Raw genomic sequence first — 20,271 nt, 5'->3', positions numbered from 1 at the left:
GCATGAAGACACTGAAAATACAGTAGCCTACTGACGTTGACACACATAATTTAGAATACCTTCTTGCTCCAAATGCTGAAGAGCGTCGAGTCAGAGCTAAAAGCTGATCATTTTTATTCATATTGATCCGACACTAACAGTTTTATCTGGGGGATTTAGACTGCTCAGACAGTACTGTCAGTTAATGGTTTTACAAAAGGAAACATGTTGGAATTGCAAAAACACTCACAAGTGTTATAACTCACAAAGTTTCATATCAACAAGTTACATAATAAAATTAACATTTGCAAGTAACAGATGACTATGAGTGGGAGGCCCTTATTTGAATTATTTGTACACTAATCTTTGATAACAACAGTTTCAGAATTGAATGCGTGTTTAACTCACACAAAAATAGCGTGCAGAAAGATTTTTGCACCATTTACACACTATTAACATAAGAATCTTTGGGTAGTTCACACATACAAATTACTGTCTACTACTTTAGTTTCCCCCCTGTTAATACACAATTTTCTTAGACTGACTCACATGATGCAAATCTAAGCATTACATGGTCTAAGTGAAGTATGAGGCAGAAGGAAAAGATGCAATATGTTGGTGAACAGTGCTCTCTAGTGGGGCACGATGATATTCCAACCTGTTTTTTATTCCTTTGCTGTCCAGAATTGATCCTCTGGGACCTGGAATTGCCTTTGGACTTTGCTATGTAGAGAAGAAGAAAAGAGGCTTATAATTACTTACTGATAAAATAAACAATCAAAGCCTCAACTGAGCTAAGTCAACAATCAATGATAGATCAAAACGTCACAAATACACAACAGCAAAGATGGGAACAAGGCAATTTGAATGCAAATGATTGACTGATTAGCTGTGTAGCATGCATCTTGTAAAAAGAGCAAACTGTATGAGACCTTATCCTGCAATGCTGCAAAGGAGCTTAATGCATCCTTAAACTCAAGAGCAGAAAAGAAGCCTTGAATAAATAACTGAACTGACCCACAAAGAAGGAGGAGAGCCAGAGTGAGAAAGCAACAGAGGCAGTGGTGGGAGTTTCTCAGTAGGCTGGTGTAAAGAAAGCCTGCTTTAGTAACAAACCAAGATGAAGTGAAGGGGCAGCTTTTCACTGACAAGCTGATAGTTACCATTTTACCAGGGCTGTCCATTTTGAAGAGGCAGGATTTTTAAAAAAAAAGTACATCACATAGGAGACGTAGAAACTATTTTAAATTTATATGTCGTCCTACTGACCAAGCACAGCAATGCCCCTTTACAAGCAAAAATTGCACATTTGGCATGTCCTATGACAGGGGAGCAGTCGTCAGGTATAAATTCCAGTCTGCTTAAAAGATTCTAAGCCCTCCATTGTCATTTATCAAGAGCCATTAGATGAAAAATGATCATTGGGTTCCAGCTGATATTGTATTACAGCTTCCAGCATTTTTGATGAGTAGGATCACAGCCTCTGAATGACATTGCCATAGGCGGTCATTGTGATGCTCCAAATAAATAACTAAACATGTTTCACTGGCCCTCAGATATTGGTATCACGATTAAATTAAACACCAGCAGCAACACCTGCAGCATAATAAGAATATTAGCATGAACAGAGTGTTTGTTTTGCATGCAGCTACCAACCTTCCTCCTCTTTGTTCTCTAGAGGTACACTCCAGGCAATGAGGTTTCGAGCAGCACGGCCCTCTTCAGCGACTATCTTTCGCACTTTGTCATGGCTGTTGGAACGCTGGAAAGAGGCCTGTAACAGAGAGGGAAGATTTAACACGTTATATTTGGTCGGGTTTTTCTTGTCAGCTTTATCCTCGAGCTAATGAAAGACAGTAAAAATTATTAAACTACATGTATGACAAAAAGGATATTTGGGATTCATAAGAGGACCTCCAATATGATATCACAATGTGTTCTCAGAGACAAGGCTGGTATAATTTTTGGCACCCCAGAGGAAGTTTCAGCAGCACCAGAATGACAAGTACTCAAGCACAATACACATTTCTGTTTGTCAAATGGTCAGAATAAACAGGAAATAGATTCTGGTCAAATGAGGGAATGAAGACTCATTTAGTTTACTGTATGCAGACTGATCATACTGACAGTCACGCACAGTCACTTTAACCCATCCAACTTGTGTTGCCAATCCATCATCAGGCCCATTCAAAGCAAAAAACACAAAGCCCTGATTATGAAACAAGCACACGGTGTCTGAACATTCATAAAGCAGTCCAAATATTAGTGGAATAATTGACAGAAAGCTAAGAGAGAATTTTTTTCTTAACCCAAGTTCATTACTTTCCAGACTGTAAAACCCTGGAATGTCTTACAGACCTAGACCCATAATAATAAATAAAAAAGAAAGCAGGGTACTTGATGATAAATAAACATACAAAATGTGTTTGTTGTCACTTTCACATTTACCAGGTATTATCCATATAGCTTAAGCTGGATGCAGCTTATATCTGTGCATAGTGTTCCACTGACGTTTAAAAAAAACTGTAAGATACAAGAAAAAGAATCTGACCAATGCATTCTGTTTTGAGTCAATTACTTCTACGCTGTTTTAATGCACTTAATATTTACTGGATCTACAGCTGGAAATACTTCTGGACAAATACTGTATAAACTCTTGCATGAGTAATGTCTACAAAAAAATAGTGCCCATAAAAGATTTTAATTACTTGGCATGATTTTCAAAATCAATTTACATGCTTGTGACCCATTTTAAAGACTTCTGTCTTCAGCAGAAACGAATAGGACAAGATTGTGAACAAAAACAACACTGACTGTTGCCAGCCTTGTTGTTTTAGAACCATATAGTTTTAGGAGCGCGTTTTCCAGTAATACAGCCTGAAGCATGACTATTGTTGCTATGGTTACCTTCATTTGAATAGAGTTTGCGCACCAATTTTATACAGTGGTTAAAATAAAGTACAATGTACAGCAGTAAAGTGTGCTGTCATAGCCCTAAAACACTGGCATAGATCCTAACAAGGATCTGTATGCTACTTTCATTCAGTGCATGATGAATTTTAACTTACAAACAATAAGTAAAAAAAAAAAAAAGTGCAAATAGTTCATTTAACACTTAAATGTAAACCAGACTACATGCAAGACTGTTTAATGTTTGTAATGAAAGGAGGATGCACCAAATATGTTCAGAAGTTTAAAATGAATCAATAAGTAGTGCACTCTGTTCTTAAAATGACGAAATTGAATCCTTAATTCTAAAACAGCACATTGCAATATGCTATTTTAGTTATTGTCCCATTCCTAGTGAGTGTGTGTGTTTGTGAGCCTGAGTTGTTGCTACAACTCTGCTGTACCAAGAGTATGCAAGAGGTCCAATGGCACAGACTGTGACAAGAGACAGCTAGAGGCAGAAGCTCTAAACCCACTCCGTGCCCAGCATGCATCATGGTTGACCTACACATTGAATATGCATCAGTGAACTTGGCTGGAACCTCGGGTGATGTAGATACTGTGAACCAAAATACATGCTGTGAGATGCCATTCCTTGCCCCCTTTACACACGGGACATTAAGATGCCCCGTGATGAAACATAGCATCAGCATATTCCTGCATCACAATCTCACAGCTCATGCATTATTGCATAAGGACAATCAGCTAAATGATAAGCAATAACAGCTCCATTTTATAGTGCTATGAAATAAAAGAACTGGTTTTAAATGTCTTTGTAATCTCCGAAATAACTAAATATTCTGATTTCTGGCAATCCGGTTACAAGACGAACAAAAGTAAATGCGTAGAAGTTAAATCATTCTGGATCCTCCACTGACTTTGTTCTACCTCCCAGCAGAACAGCCTGTACCACTTCTGCACACTTCATAAATGATTTAATCAAATGTTGACTAAACTCTAGACCAATCTTAGCTATTTTGAACAGCTATAAGATGTAGCTTTCAACTTCAAATACATTGCGACTCCAAACCAACATAAAAATCAAGCAGCAGTTCTCCTCTTAATAGAAAATGAGTCATGGAACAAATCGTTCCTCTCTTTTCCTGGCTCTCACTAGCACCACTATACTGACAAGAAAGCTAGAGCCACACTTGCAACTGAAAAGATGAGGGATGCATTTTTTTTTTCAGTCTGAGCAAACAAGTCATAATTAGGCACAGGTTTACGCAACAACAAAACAATGTTTTTAAATCTTTATGCATCTTTATTTCAAGGCTAACAGAATAATGTGAACATGACTAATTAGGCATCACACAGGCAGAAACAGCATGCGTGTATTAGTCCGGTACTATTTAATGTCCCTCAGGGAGATACCCAGCTGACCTACTTTTGGTGAGCAAAATTCTTTACATGTCAAGTGGTCCAGGCTTTATTCTGCCAGCAGAAACGACTACAGAGAGATGAAAAGAACATCAAGCAACACAGGCTGGCCAAAATGAGCAAGAACCACTCAGGTAGGTCAGCATCGATGCGCCATAACCTAGCTAATGATTGAAAATGTATACAGTGTATTTCCTATGTTTGGCAGCCATTGGATGACAAGAGGAGTGCTTTGAGAAAATCTTACTGACTCACAACTGATGGCTATCTGTGTGAAGCAGCCTGAGGCAAAAAAGGCTTACAGCAACATTCTCTTGATCCACTTAATCAGCTGCAAACAAGCTGTCCTCTGGGCTGCACTATAGGAGAATACTGTAGAGCACAACTTCTGCTGTCTTCTTTTGCCATGCAGTGCTTCCCCATACACTGGAGAGCACGTTTCTTTTCTAGACTGTGCTGAGTAAGAGGCAAGTGTAAGGTTTCCCTTTTGGCAAGGTCCACAAACAGATGCAAATAGCAAGATGGTGGGGGAGAGTTAGCTCATTAGGAAAGACAGTGCAAACTAGAATATTAGATGATACATACAGAGTAGAAGTACAGTCTGTAAGCAGGCTCCTCGTCTTTATCCACTCCTGACATACTTAGCAGCCCACTTCAGGCAACCTGTTCCCCCTCACCAGCGTTGCCACTTGTGCAAGGTGACATCGTCATCTGACAGCAGGACCAAAATAGACTCCTACTGTGTAGTCCGCACTGCTAAAGCAACTTGCCCAGCTGTGTCAACTCCTCTCCCAGTGCCGGACGAGAGAGACAAGCGCTCAGTAGCCACCAGTCCTCCCTTTCACTGAGACTATTCTATCTGTAACTCAGTCTGTAATCTAGCCTGAGCCCTCAGCACTATGCTGAGTTAGCAGCCAGTTCTTAGGCCCGACTCAGTGCCTGCTGCTGCCTATCTGCCTGCTACTGCGTGAAGCTCCCTATATTTACAGCCTCTCTTCTTCTCTCCCTGCTCTGCATCAGAGCCCCCACTCTCTCTCGGTTTCTCATCTCTCACTCTCCTTCTGCCACAACACTGCGCAGTCATGTGCACACACCAGGCCTGCCTCTCTGTCCCCCATCCTGCGTTGCCAGTGATGGGAGTATAGCTGCAGGGTCAGAGACACACAAAGCTACAGCCACACAGAGGGATGCTCTGGATCTGATTGGACTCAGCATTCAGTGATTCATAGGCTGCTGGGGGACAAGGCACACAGTTCCACATGGTTTCACTGAATAGAAATAGTACAGTCTTAGAAAGCGTGCAAGAGGAAGTTGGGGCAAACCAGGACAGCAAGATGCTTTGATACACACTTGTCCCCAATCCTGCTGTGAGACTTCATATAGCATTCCATTTCTTGTCACATTTTGGCTTTAGTGGTGATATGACAATATATATATATATATATATATATATATATATATATATATATACACATGCACAAAAACCTTAAATAAATCTTACATCTGATGGTAAAAATACAGTCTAATGAGGAGTCTAATGAGGTTCGCTAGAACTGACAAAATCACAGGTAATGCCACTTTAAAAGGTTCCTTTACCGCAAGAACTGCAAGTTAACGCACTCCCAGACTCAATTATCCACATGTTTAACTCGAGTAGCTAAAAATGCATCCACATTTCCGTGTCTGGTTAAATTAATTTCCATATTTCACCTACTAGCAAGGAGCTACAGCTCAACACATACCTTCAAAGCGGTTATGGACGCATTTTTGCTTTTGCCTCCTCCATGCGAGGAGCCTGAGCTGTTGCTACCAGACCTCTCCCTGCCGTCCCCTCCTTGGCTGACTCTCGGCCCGAGACGGTGCTGCCCAGCGCCGCGCCGTCGTCCATCATGGCGGTTGTCTTTAGACATGGACCCGCCGTGTTTTCAACGCTCGGTCGGTGAGAAATAAATGTCTACGGACAAAGTTGTCTTGTTGTCAGAGCTGATGGAAAAACATGTCAGATAGATACATGACAGCGAGGACAACCTAACGACAAAGCAGGAAGTGTGTTGGGTTTAAGCGTTTGACCGGCGGCGGGACTGTCCAATGAGTTCACAGGAACGTGAAACCAACGTACGTGCCAGCCAATCAGATACTGTAAAATTTAGGTTAAAGGGCGGGACAGATTTTTCTTAGGCGGGACTTCAAATTGTCTACCATGGCAACGAAGAAAATCGGGCGGGACGATGGTAGAGTTAGGTTGATCTCACAGGATCTGTAAAGTTACCTCCAAACAGCAGGAAGACGTTAATAAAGAGCAACCTGCATTGCAAATATATATATAAAAAACTTTAGGAACGACTCCTTTGAAAATATTAAAACAAACTAACAAACAAATAAACAAACAAAAAATAAATACACTAAACATGAAAATATTACCACCATTTAAAAATAATACAATACATAACTCAGTATGTGCGCACAGTGTGAGCGTTGTATTTAACTTTGTTTATTCAGTGTATGTTTGCAACCCTGTCAAAATTTGAATACTTACACCTCTTTTATAAATTGTGTTTTTTTTCCTAGGGTTTTGTCTTTCTCGACCACTGCTCTCTGCATGTAGTTAGACATTTACACTGTAATATATTATTAATATGAAACTGCAGTCCTCTATGATGTCATGGAAATAGTTTGTTTCTTATTCAACAAGTAAAATGAAGCTATTGTGAACCACACCTGTAAAACAAATTACGGTAGCATCAAAGGTCTTGGCAAACTATGACTACCTTTAATATCAAATAAAAAATCCTGTTAAATCATCCATCCATCCACTCTCTATACACCGCTTTATCCTCACTAGAGTCGCGGGGGGTGCTGGAGCCTATCCCAGCTGGGCACACCCTGGACAGGTCGCCAGTCTGTCACAGGGCTACATATACAGACACACAGTCACTCTCGCATTCACACATACGGGCAATTTAGAATAGTCAATTAACCTCAGCATATTTTTGGACTGTGGGAGGAAGCCGGAGTACCCGGAGAAAACCCAGGAATGCACAGGGAGAACATGCAAACTTCATCCAACAAGATCCCAGGCCCACCCCGGGATTCAAACTGGGATCTTCTTGCTGCAAAGCGAAACTGCTAACCACTACTCCACTGTGCAGCCCCCTGTTAAATCAGACATGAAAATTTGTATTTATGTGTTTATATTAGCTTTAGTTTATTTTCTTTTAAGTTCACTTGATATTTTACTTCTGTTTGACATCATCTTATATTTTTTTACTTTACTGAAACCTCCTCAGAATATCAGCAGTACTGTAAATGTCTTATTTAAACTGCTGCAAACGATTTTGCCACAAGAATGTCTGTACAAGAGTAATAAGATACAGTCAACAAAATGTTTTTGACACCCTATGTGCGCACAAACTTACCACAGCTGCACAGATAGTTCAGTTTGGAACAGAGGGAATTGTAGATTAGATTCAGTTTTATTGTCATTGCATTGTTTAGCATCTAATCCACAAGTGTAAAAGAAGCAGTAAAAGTACAGTGCAATTTAAATAGCTAAGTGGAATAGCTTTAAGGACGGTCTGAATGTGTGAATGAGCAGTGTCAACAGCATAAACAGTGCTTTTCTCAGTCTCCTGTCTACACATAAATTAGTAAAAGTTTGCCCAACTTTAAATCCAGTATCACATTTTACAACTTTATAATACTTGACAGCCACAAAGCTAAGGAAAACAGCATCACTGTCATAGATTTGTTTTTGGAAACTTTGTCATCACTAATAGGTCATATTTTCTTCATAAACACAAGCTATGAAGAAAAGGAAAGTCTGTGCATGCACAACTACATATTACATTGTGCATTCCTTATATGTTTTGTTTTGTTTTGTTTTGTTTTGCGTGGATAGGTTTCTGTAAACTTGGCTTTGCATGCATAAGTCCCTCTTTCTTGAGAGGCTCAGAATGCCAAAACTTTTATTTTGAAATTTGTGACCAGAAGCAGGTTTTTCTATTAGTCAATAGTCAACACTTGCAGGAAGAACTTTGCACGGTAACAACATAACCTTCGCTGTTTACATTACTTGTTAGCTTTGTCACAGTCATTTTATAAATGGCTTGTTGGCTGCGTTGTGTTTAACTTTGTTTAGGCCTATTTGCTTTGACTGATGCTGTTATTTTTTTTCCTATTGACTCCTGTATTTCTCTCATTCACTCTCTGTTTCTCCCAAGTAGTTGAGCATAAAGAGTAATCAATTAGCATTTCGACAACTTGTACTATTCCTACTTTGCCTTTTGTATTTTTGTTCAGTCACTCTCCATTTCAAAAGCAGTAATTCACATTGAATTTAGCAGGTTTCTCTTCTCTTTCCACCATCTGGCCACCAGGCTGCATAGTTGCATTTTGTCAAATATGGCTACACTGTTTTCAACTCCTATATCACATTTATTTGCTCTTAATCAGTTGTATTTCTCACCAGATGGAGTCCACATCATTGCTGGTTTTGCTGTTGCTTCACTTTGGGTTGGGACAAAGCTCGCATAAACATCTTCATGAGGATCACTACATCGGCCAGCAACACAACCCTGAACATGACATGAATGTTCTGCTGGGAGATGAGGTTGCTTAATATTTATTTTCTCACATTTTCCATCTACTTTGCTTTTTCTACCTCGCTCTTTACCTCACTTATTTTTCATGCATTTCTAGAACAGCGAGGAGCTAAAGAAACTCAGCCCAGCAGATCAGAGGAGGAAGATGATGGAGATTGTGAAGAAGATTGATACAAATGGTGACAATCTGCTCAGTGCAGGTAATTTTGCATTCCTGGAACAAGAACAAAGATGAAACGAAAAGAGATTAAAACCCAAACTCAGCCTGCTGTCTGTTTTATCCACAGAGGAGATCACTCTGTGGATTCAGCACGTCTACAGAAAATACGCTCTGGACGATGCAGAGGAGCGATTTCCTGATTTTGACATTGACAGAGATGGTGTTGTAACGTGGGAGGAATACAACTCGGTCGCTCATGACCAGCTTTTTAGGTTCGATGACGACGCTGTTCTGGACGATCCAGAGCAAGAGTCTCTAAGACATGTAGGGATACATTAACTGTCCTGGTAAAACATGATGCCACAGCCTAAATCTTGTCAGAGACATTAATCTGGCTCGTTTCCCTCTTAGCTCCACCTGAAGGAGAGGAGACGCTTTGATTTTGCAGATGTGGACGGCACACCAGGCCTGAATGTAACCGAGTTTCTTGCCTTCACACATCCTTCTGAAGTGGATCACATGGCTGTAAGACAAGTTTCCTGCAACAGTCGGATATGATAATGCATTTATCCGTCCATTATAAGAGTGCACTTTGTATGTCATGTTAGAAATAATCGACTTACCTTCTTCTTCTAACAGGACTTTGCCATTGAAGATGTACTGAGTGAATATGATACTGATAAAGATGGATTCATTACGTTAAATGAATTTATTGGAGACGTCCGTGGTGAAGGTAAGACCATAGAGATTTTTTTTAACATACATACATATAAGACACCCACGCACACAAAAGCCAAACAAATAAAAGAACAATATAGAATATCATAACCCTCCTCCCATCCACCCCATCCCACCTTAACTCAGCGCAGTATGACCCACATATAATACTGGTTATTCAAGATTTATGAGACTCCGAAACAGACACACATTCAGTGGGAGAGTAGCTTGTAAAATATGAGATGAACGGTTTCCATTTTCAGAAAAACTTATCATTGCATCCTCTCAAAGCATATTTTATCTTCTCAAGAAAACCTTAGCTCTCGTCACAGGATTACCCACGCATCTAATATTCCAACTAATAAATCTAAGCCTGAACTATCAGTGCTGGAATTTATGTTGGTGTTAGAACAAACAACAAAAATACAAATAGGTATAGAGTTGAGGTGGGATAACCTCCCCACAACATACCCCCAAATGTACTCCCAAAGTACCCATACAACCACAAAACAAGAGACAGCAGTGTTTTCCCGCTGCAACCACAAGTTGCCCACAATAATGTGAGAGCAACTCAAGAGACAAAGCAGAACAAACAAACAAAAGCAGGAGAAGAGAGTCCTACCGATTTCAAAGCTGATTGACAGTGTGCACAATTATAGAACAACCTTTGGATGGCATTCAAAAAAATCCCCAAAACTCCAAAGCTCTCTTCTTTTCTAAACTGAATTACCTGGACACCCAGATAACTCAACAGGTTGAGCAGGTGACCAATAAACAGGTGCTATAGACCCTGACACATTGGCCTGGGTTTGATTCCAGCTCATTGCCCTTTACTGCAGATCCTCCCCACATTCTTCTCCCCGCTTTCCCATCTGCCTCTCTACTTATTGAACAGAGCCAACAACAAACAAACCTAAAATGCCTTTGTTATTATGGCAAACTCAAGTCTTCTTCATGGACTCAAACAGCGGTCTCTTCTGTTTATTTTGCTGTGATCACTCTTTGCCACCTATACATTATAAGCAAACATTGTGTCTTATGTTTACCAGAGGATTCCCCGTCACAGTGGGAGATTGAAGAAACAGTGCGATTCAAAGAACTGTATGATCAAGATAAGGATGGCCGGCTGGATCGAGATGAGCAGCTCCGATGGGTTGCACCTAATAGCTACGGTTCAGCGAGAGAGGAAGTAAGATTCAGCTGTAACATCATGTGCCCAGAGCAAAAACACTTCATGCAAATTACCTTATTTTCTCACTAATAGAAAAAGATTTTTAAAAAATCTAACTGCTTTAGTTCGGCTTTTTAAAACTTGGCTAAATCCAGCCACTTGGGCATAAAATGCTTTTGAACTGTTCATCTGGTGACACATTCTCCACAACTGAGTTAATCCACACTTTAGTCAAGTGTAGCTTTAAAGGACAACATCAGATAGTGTGACCAGCACACAGACACTCATCAGGCCGGTGACTATAAACGTCCACCTTAAAATTCAGCTGTATTCAAATAGCACAAAGCCACAGAATGACAAGAGAGGTGAGAACAGGCTGTTAGCTGCTGAATGCTAGAACCAGGCACTTGAATGTTCACAACTTTACCATCTGAAGTCTGAGAAAACATTTCAGACGACGTGGTAGGACAGAAAATCTGCTACATGATGGGTGATGTCCAACAACATGATCCTGTCGCCCAAAAATGTTGCCAGGAAAGAGTCCTACAACACTACACCAACAAAATCAACATCCTTTTTAACACTATGTGTCTCAGATGCGTGACTTATTACTAACTTGTGATCTTTTCCAATATTGGGTATATGTGATTCTTTCATGACATTCATTCTGTTGTAAAGATGTTGTGTGTTGGAATATAAATAACAAAATATGCTCCTTTAGCTATTTTTTGAAAGTATTTTTTTCCAAGATGGTATGGCAGCATATTCACTGAGGTATTCTCCTTGTTTTGCTCTCCTTTCATCAACAGGCTCTTCACCTCATCAAAGAAATGGACCACGATGGAGATGGGAAGCTCTCCCAGGCTGAAGTTTTGAAAAATCAAGAAACATTCATGAACAGTGAAGTGACAGACTACGGCAGGCAGCTGCATGTGTCACACGATGAGTTATAGCGATGTGTTCTTTGTTTACTGTAGCGTTGTCTTATTTGTCTTCATGAAGATATATTGTAGTTATTTTCTCTTTGAGGTAGTTGAGAAATGAGTCATGGTGTTTACGTCACTCTCTGGAGCATGGAGATCCTATCTGTCAGTGATCATTTGCAATAGTAAATAACCCATATTGCAGCACAGGCTTGATATGTCGTAAAGGATTGTCGTCTAAAATGAGTGTCAGCAAAATGTGGATGTCGGAAGCTTTACTAAATAGTACATATTGCGGACACAAGGCACTGGTTTGCATAATATGCTGGGGAATTCCTACAGAAATGTTACACTACAAAAAGTAGTACAAAAATTACTTTTTAATGATGTTTTAACCAAAATACAGAAATCCCATTTTGTTGATGCAAACCAACAGCTCTGCAACTTGAAATAAATGGGAATTTGTTTTGATGGCATTCAGGAGACTGTCTTTCTTTGCACCGCATTAACTGTCACTTCATATGTCTGTTGACTTGTGGCAACCGCTGTCATGTCGCAGCTCTTCCTCATTTAAATCAAATGAGTGAGCGAGTGAGAGTTGCCGTATGAAAGCTTGGTTCCTGAATGTGTCATGACCTGTTTGACTCGCTTCAAGCAACGGACTGCTACGCTGCTGGGAGTTTGATTTAAAGTCGAGTGAATTCTCCAACAAGGGGCTCCTTTCAACAACTGCAACGATGGCGTTACAATTTAAAGATGCCTTTTGGGTGAGTTGGTAAAAATCTATTTTCTTATGTTGTTGGTGAGGATTATGCTCACAGCTGAAGCTGACCATGGGATTTGCTGAACAGTGAAACCAGATGGTTTGTTATGTCAGTATGTTCAGTGGAGCATTGAAACACACTTGTACTGTATTTTTGCTTTTTATTTTATCTGACATTGTCCGAGTTGTCTTAACTTCATGAATAGTTATTGTAAGCACTTTCATTTCTGGGTTGTGGTCATGTTCTCCAGCTTATCTAAAAGCAGATGTGTCACACAAACTTATCAGTTGCCTCTCATTACAACATTTTCTAGTTTAGAACAACACCAAAATAACACCTCACCACACTGACGATATGATGGTAACTGTGTTCTGCATCATTAAGGGTTAATCGGACTACTCACACCTCTCTTTCGTGCCTCTGATCGAGTCACTCCACTTTTACAGAAATTTCCAAGGCACTTTTTAAAATAAATGTGCAACAATGCAAAATACAAGAGCTGGGCTCTACCACAGGTTTAGCTGACAATGTGAAGCTGTGTGCTTCCTCATCCATCTTAAACATTCTAAGTTGAGTTTTCAGATGTTAAATGTAATTCTATATGATTTCTTAATTGATTCGGGACTTTTGGTGCTTCCCACACTTGGCTGCTTTCCATTCACAACTCAGTACATAGCAGTTTCTATTTTACTACTGAGAGATACCACAATACCTCTGAATGGAAAATTAAAAAAAAAAAATCTCATCAAAGGCGCAGTCTTCTCAGTAAAACTTGTGTCATTCAAAACATCAGCTGCTGTTTAAAGGTGATCACCAGCAACACTGTTGTTTAAATTCCAATATTTAATATCTGATCTTAATATGAAGTTGATTATTGAACATATGTGGTGCTTTATGGTTCCAGGGAGAGGACTTCATCAGCAACGCTGGCTATGAGGCTGTTATTCAAAGGCTTAATGATGGTCGCCGGACGTGCAAAGACATGGAGGAGCTGCTGAAAATGAGGTGGGCTCACAGATTTCCGGTACTATACATATATTAATAAAGCGACCTCATTTAACTGTGGTTTTGATGCATTATTTTTGTATATCAACGTAGGGCGTCAGCAGAGGAGAAATATGGAAAGGAACTGATCACAATAGCCCGCAAGGCCGGGGGTTTATACGCTATCTGGTAGGTGTGCGTGTGTGTGTGAGTAGGTTTATTGTTCTCTCAAATGTCAGTGTATTCAGTGTTAGCATCTTTAACAAATGTCCTTCATCCATTCCCTCTTCCAGCACTTTGAGAACATCATTTGATGAAATGAAAACACGTAAGCACAACATAAATTTCCCCTAATGTTTTTGCTTAAGTATTTCTTTTGGCCTGTCAGTTCTGTGTCTAGTTTTTTAAGCTGTGTGTTCTGGTGATTTCTCAGAAATTGAAAACACAGGAAACTTGCACATTCAGCTGTCTGGGCTCCTGAAGGAGGAGGTGAAGAGAATGGAGCAGTTCAGAGAGCGACAGAAAGAACAGAGAAAGAAGGTATCCATGAAAGGCTTTTTTTTTTTATTCCAGTTTATTTGCATAAAGAGGAAATCAGAAAGAGTTGCCTCTCTTTCTTTCTGTGGTTTTCTGATGACTGTTTTCTTAAACGCTGTCAACCTTTAGTTTGAAGCCATCATGGAGAAGGTCCAGAAGACAAAAGTTTCACTCTACAAGAAGACCATAGAGGTAAGATCATTCTGTGTTATGACGATACACATCAGAGATTTGCGGGCCAGGCCATTTCAGTTTCGACAAAAGCTTTGTTACTCAAATGCAAAAAAATGACCTGAAGTGCAGCAAAGTTCCTCTGTGAAAACCTGTAAGAGAATATATATTTAAGAGGCAGATGTTTTCACAGAAAATTAATGTCAGTGGTCATGCGGTAGATACTTTTAGGACCAGAGCTGACGCTTTTTCTCCACTGTGAGGAAGGAAGTGTGTGATCTCTTTTGCTTCTCCGGGTGCACATGCATGACATCTCCTTTTTGACTGAAGCACCCCCCTTTTCCTGTCAAGTGTTCACAAAACAAAGTGACACTGAAGCAAAGCATGGGTGTTATGGTTTCATGCGGTTTCTCTTCTGTTTCCCACCCAGTCAAAAAAATCCTACGAGCAGCGCTGCAAGGAGGCGGATGATGCCGAGCAAACGGCTGAGAAGACGGGCAGCACTCCCACATCCACTCCCAAACAGATTGAGAAGGTAAATCTGCTCTGTGGTGTAAATCTGTAAACAACTTCAGTTTTCTTCAAGAGGGAGTATTGTTTGTATTGTTGGGGCATACAAGTAAGAAGTTGGATAATAATGGCAGTGTAAATGTTAAAAGGCGAAATAATTAAAATAATTAAACTATTAAGAATAATTAGAGCATTTAATTTTTCGTACAAATGTGTCTGCTAAAAGGAGAACAGCTGGAGAAAACCGAAATTTATCGTAATGGTTCCACCAGAATAACTCATAACTGAGGGCACTACAACAGATAATGATGAATTAATGGAGAAAAGACCAGAAAATGTCAGAAATTTTATAATAATTAGGTAATGATTAGTCTATATATATATATACATGTTGTTTGTAAACAATAAAACAAATATTCTCCTGAGTTGCTCCTATTTAATTCTGAACCAGAAACAGACACACAAAACTAGTGACAAATCATTAGTTACTCTTTTTATAAATCCATCACACCGAGTATTATGCAATCCCTCATTACTTCATGATTACCTGATCACTGCTTTCTCTTTTTGTGACCCCTCAGGTAATGTGGTAAATTATTAATGTTAATTTGTCCTGACGTAATGAAGTACACAAAAAGAGATACTAGTGATTATGTAATGACTGATTAACAAGGTCTCAGTTATTTGCTGTTTATGCTGCTTATTTAGAGGGTGAAATGTATGTTGATTCAACAAAACAATTATTATTCATTGATAAGCTGACACCATAGACTGTATCAGCCACCGAACCTGCTCTCAGGAAACCCTTCAGTAATTCACAGTTAATCAGGAAGTATTTGTTAACAGTTAATTAAGTGGTTCCTTAATGGTTAATTAAGTGGTTCCTGATTTGTTCCACACATATTGGTAGCAACTACTCACAATGATAGTGTTGGTGTGTTGCAAAGTGTTACCCAAGAAAAACTAAATAGAATTATCATAATAGTATAACAATAATGCTTTTTGTCTATCATATCTGTCTAATACCTGACATTGTCATGGACATTTTATTACACTTGTGACACACATGGCACATGCTTTAAGTTAATTTTAACACAAGACACTTGTGCTCCAAAATTAGCTCAGACATAAGATGAACATATAAATTTAAAATTAACTGCCAGTGTCTTAAAGGATACTGACAAAATGTAGCCATCATAAGCTGCAGATATATTATATAGTTTGCACTTTTATTTTAACAGCTGTAAGTTGACACATATTAAGTCAGTGGATAATTTAGTGTTTCCTTTTCTCTTTCAGATGAACAACAAATCTAAACAGTGCAGAGAGGCTGCAGAAGACGCTGGTAAGGGCAAATAATAAGTCAAGTTATATGCCATATACTGGAAACAAAGATGTCATTTCATGCAGGAAGCTGCTGTGGTTTACAGAAACGTTTTTTTTCCAGGATGGTGGTCACATTAACTTCTCTCTTACTGAGGATTCCAGAAATAGTTTTTGAGGCAGTACATAAACTCATGTACTGTTTGCATAGCATGGCATGTGTCAGTGGTGCATTTACACTCTTTTACTGTTAAATCTTCATTACAGAAGATGATGACTTTCTTTGCAATCATTTCATTTGTCTTTAGAGAAACAGTACATTTCCAACATTGAACAGCTGGACAAGGTCCGCCAAGAGTGGGAATCAACACACATTGAATCCTGTGAGGTATGACACTAAGAGCTGTATTGCTTCTTTTATGGTTTCCATCAGGTGACGACTACACACTTGATGCTTTTGAAAATGTACAGACTTACACCAGAAGTGGCAGTACTCAAGGCCTGTGATGTGCAATACTTCCGACAAGTGGGTCACATAGTGAGTCACTAATCTGCAAAAATATTTCCGGCCAGCACGGTCTTCCTTTTTAAGATAACATAAACAAAGCTTAAGTAGGCATTCAACAACTCTATACACCTCTGTAAGATCAGTTGTAGTTGGTACATCACCACATATGGCATTTAAATGCACACAAAATAAACCAGGAAACAAGAGAGAAAGCTCGAGTTAGGTGTTAAATTTAAAGCTGCACATGGAGTGAGAAAAACATAGATGCATGTCTGAAAGCTATGAAGCATTAAAAAGAATTTAAATTACAGCTTTGAAACACTGAGAAGACAGATCAGAGACTAAAGGCCATATTGGACACTTTTGTTGTGCAAGAAGGTGCCTGCTGCATGACATACTTATGACTTGTGCATACACCAATGCTTTCTAGATTTTTAATCAAACTGTTGTTTCACAGATGTTTCAGCAGCAAGAAGAAGACCGCCTCAGCGTACTAAGAAATGCTCTGTGGGTGCACTGCAACCACTTATCAATGCAGAGTGTGAAAGATGATGAGGTAGGGGCCGCTGTTTTCACATATCTATTCTGGACAGACCCTCAGCAAGCCGACACGCTCTACTGTAATGTTTGGAATTCATTCTGGACAAAACAAACTTCTCTTTCAGTGTTACGAGAACGTGAGGAAAACGCTGGAAAACTGCGACATCAGCGCAGACAACAACTGCTTTGTGGAGACTAAAAGAACCGGCTCTTCTCCTCCAGGTATGGTCGGCACTCACCACGCTGCCTTTCCGATTTGGATTTGAATATGTTCCCAGTTGAAAATTTTAATATTATCTCTCAGCTGGTGCTTGAACACACAACTCAGTGTTTGGCAAGGGAACAGGTGGTGCATTGTCAAACAGGATATTGCCTCTGAAGTGGCAGATTTTTATTGATTGAAATGTAATCGTCTTTCTGCAGCTCCAATTGAGTACCAAAATTACTACGAGAGGAATCCTGCAGCTGAGAGGAATGGCAGTGCTGGATTTGTAGGAGGAGTCATGAAAAGGTCAGGATTATACAAGATAATGGAACATTTTTCAGAATAGGTCTTTTACGCTTACTAATTCCTTTCCCAAATTTCTAGGTTTACAAATATTTCTAGGTTTTCAAATCTCCTGCAGGGGAGCAGCTCCAGCGGCTCCAAAATGAGCATCAATGACCCAATTGTTCAACCTGCTGGTAAGGCAAATAAAGTCTTTCAATTAACACTGCAATGTCTCAATGATGACGGATGTGACTGTGAAAGCCATTTGGCCCTAGCAGCAAAAGATGTTGTTACATAATGGAGTTATTTCTGACACGAATGAGACCCAACCAGTGGTATTACAGGGGGCCCTTTTGCTGTTAAAAATACACATATATCAGCTTATTGGGGGCAGAGGCATACTAAAGACACACAAAAAAGATTAAAAAGTATTTGAGGTGGAGTACAGACAAAATTAAAAGTTAAACCTGAACCCTTGATAACAGCAGTGAGGAGGTTTAATGACAGTGTTATGCTGAGTGAGGCATTTTACTGCTTTTTGTCCACTGAAAGGTTACATCAGTATGAAAATGGTGTGAATCATCTGCTGTGGCCTTCACAGTCACCAAATCTCCAAACAAACTGAACAATTATGGGAGATTTTAGACTGATGTGCTCAACAGCGCTCTACAACTCCATCAAAAGACCAAATGAGGGAATTTTTTTTTTTTTTTTTTTTTTAAATGATGTTCATCCCTCCAGTAGAGTTATAAACTGATTGGAAATTCAATGCCAAGGAGCACTAAAGCTGCTCTGGCACCACATCATGCCCCCATATCTTACTAAGACACCTCATGCTGGCTTTTTCTTTAATCTGTCAAGTGTCTGTGTTACAATAAATATGCCTCCCAGTAGCATAAATCAGTTTTAACATCCTTCACATCTATGCAGAAGTCATCGTAGCGAGCGGAAGTGTTTAAATTAACAGTTCATGACTTCAGAGTCCAACTTCTGCCTCTTTAAATATAGTAGGAAAGCAAACATGACTAACAACTGAAAAATGACATGCTTTGTTGGGAAAAAACACCCACTTTTACATAATATGCATTGTTAGATGACATCCTTTTGAAAACCAGTTCAAATCATTTCTTTTAGCTTGTCAATGCTCTGGTGAGATATGAAACTCCTGACTGCAAATTATGACTGGTTACTGATTACTTCTCCACAGCAGAAACATCGGATGGAGTCTACGCTTCCATTCCTGGATATCAGGCGACGCAGACCAGCAGCGTGGAGTACAAAGCTATCTATGACTATGTGGCACAGGTCAGGCTCTCTTCTAAACCTCTACACGGGACACTTTCACATGTTCTAACACTTGTTCATTTGAAGAATAATCTGCTGACTGCTCATTTCGCTCCTTGTTTAGGGGGATGATGAACTCTGTCTGTCGGTTGGGGATGTTGTTGTTGTCTCAGAGGAAGGTGACGATGGCTGGTGGATGGTGAAAAGAAATGGCCTCACAGGATTGGTTCCAGGCTCTTATCTCGCTAAAGAATGAGTTTACATGACAGGTGTGTGTGGGACTGTATGACTACTTTTTTTTTTTTTTTTTACATGTACATTTTCTGTTATTTCAAATCATGATTTGATCTCACATTTTACTTACATATGACTTAAGCCCCTATGAGTAGGATTTGAATGTTTCCAACTTTGATTCCACCTAATGGCAGCAATATAAAAGATACTGTGTCTGACCTGAGAATGAAAGACTGACATCACATTACACCTATTTACACTGATTGTCTGGTTTCTACCAATATAAACAATTATGTTGTTCAAAAAGTCATTTAGGGGCTTCAAATTGCACCCGCATGTAAGCAGTGGAATTCAAATATTATACGTATCATATTACTTTTCCTTCACTGCTGGTGTTGAGTGCTTCTCATACCGATACCAGCTGAGAGATTTACTGATATCTTGCACAGGATTATTGCACTACAGTTTATTCATACACTGTAGTAATCTTGTATATTTTATGTTTTAAAAGATGGCTATGTTGGATTTCTGTTGTTGGCCTGTATAGAATTTCTGACTGTAATTATTATTTTTACTTTGAACACAAAATTGTTTGTTTGTGGGGCATTTATCTGTATTTATTCAACATAAAAGACAAATTAACATTTGTTTTTGCACCATTACCATTATTTTTGGCCAAAGATAATTAAGAAAGCTGCTAATTTAGTATTGAATGTAGTATTGCTGTATTTTTGTTTCATCCTGTGATGTATTTACTGTGGTGAGGGCTATTTTTAAAGCGGATCAGACCGTGAACTTGTCTCGAGCCATGTGGCTGAGTCGTCTGCTCTCTTTAGTTCAGTGGTATCCGGTTACTCGGCACTAGGCGGCATTGCTAATTCAGTGTCTATGAAGTAACTAAAGCAGATTCTCCTTACTGCCATTTTAAGCATGTCAGTGCCTACAACCGTGTTTCAGTGCTGACTAGATGTTAGAAAACGTATGATTTTAGTCAGGCTTCTCACCATCTATATTTCGGTTCATCGGAAACCACTAACATGGTTTGA

The 20,271-nt window shown here is 39.4% G+C and overlaps 3 protein-coding genes across 6 annotated transcripts in view; 2 read left to right on the top strand and 1 right to left on the bottom strand.

The window, feature by feature from the left end:
• Positions 1–6,342, bottom strand: part of scaper (S-phase cyclin A-associated protein in the ER) — a 61,630-nt gene extending 55,288 nt beyond the window's left edge. The window contains exons 1-3 of one of the 3 annotated variants that reach the window (XM_051951615.1): positions 6,051–6,342; positions 1,636–1,753; positions 638–702 (exon numbers count right to left, since the gene is read on the bottom strand). In XM_051951615.1, the coding sequence (XP_051807575.1) occupies positions 638–702; positions 1,636–1,753; positions 6,051–6,218 (351 nt within the window). In that variant the 5' untranslated portion in view covers positions 6,219–6,342. Of the gene's footprint in view, positions 1–637; positions 703–1,635; positions 1,754–4,893; positions 5,404–6,050 lie in introns of those variants that run through there. The other 2 variants (XM_051951617.1, XM_051951616.1) reach the window with 2 other exon arrangements.
• rcn2 (reticulocalbin 2) lies at positions 4,073–12,356 on the top strand. 2 transcript variants are annotated; one of them, XM_022216479.2, is made up of 8 exons: positions 4,073–4,442; positions 8,777–8,917; positions 9,007–9,109; positions 9,197–9,393; positions 9,481–9,594; positions 9,709–9,802; positions 10,836–10,975; positions 11,767–12,356. In XM_022216479.2, the coding sequence occupies exons 2-8, from the start codon at positions 8,777–8,779 to the stop codon at positions 11,908–11,910; spliced, it is 933 nt and encodes a 310-aa protein (XP_022072171.1). In that variant the 5' UTR covers positions 4,073–4,442; the 3' UTR covers positions 11,911–12,356. The 2 variants fall into 2 exon arrangements, with proteins under 2 accessions (XP_022072171.1, XP_022072169.1); XM_022216477.2 differs by lacking the exon at positions 4,073–4,442 and adding an exon at positions 8,256–8,349.
• A 110-nt stretch (positions 12,357–12,466) lies between these two features.
• pstpip1a (proline-serine-threonine phosphatase interacting protein 1a) lies at positions 12,467–19,758 on the top strand. The gene is made up of 15 exons (XM_022216468.2): positions 12,467–12,647; positions 13,549–13,649; positions 13,743–13,817; positions 13,922–13,956; positions 14,062–14,168; positions 14,295–14,357; positions 14,767–14,871; positions 16,146–16,191; positions 16,478–16,557; positions 17,135–17,233; positions 17,343–17,439; positions 17,641–17,728; positions 17,807–17,901; positions 18,915–19,012; positions 19,116–19,758. The coding sequence occupies exons 1-15, from the start codon at positions 12,618–12,620 to the stop codon at positions 19,245–19,247; spliced, it is 1,251 nt and encodes a 416-aa protein (XP_022072160.2). The 5' UTR covers positions 12,467–12,617; the 3' UTR covers positions 19,248–19,758.
• The last annotated feature ends 513 nt before the right edge of the window (positions 19,759–20,271 follow it).

The sequence above is a fragment of the Acanthochromis polyacanthus genome, chromosome 8 (genome assembly GCF_021347895.1).
Source record: "Acanthochromis polyacanthus isolate Apoly-LR-REF ecotype Palm Island chromosome 8, KAUST_Apoly_ChrSc, whole genome shotgun sequence".
In the NCBI taxonomy this organism is placed as follows: domain Eukaryota; kingdom Metazoa; phylum Chordata; class Actinopteri; family Pomacentridae; genus Acanthochromis; species Acanthochromis polyacanthus.
This window is presented reverse-complemented; position numbering and strand designations above follow the sequence as displayed.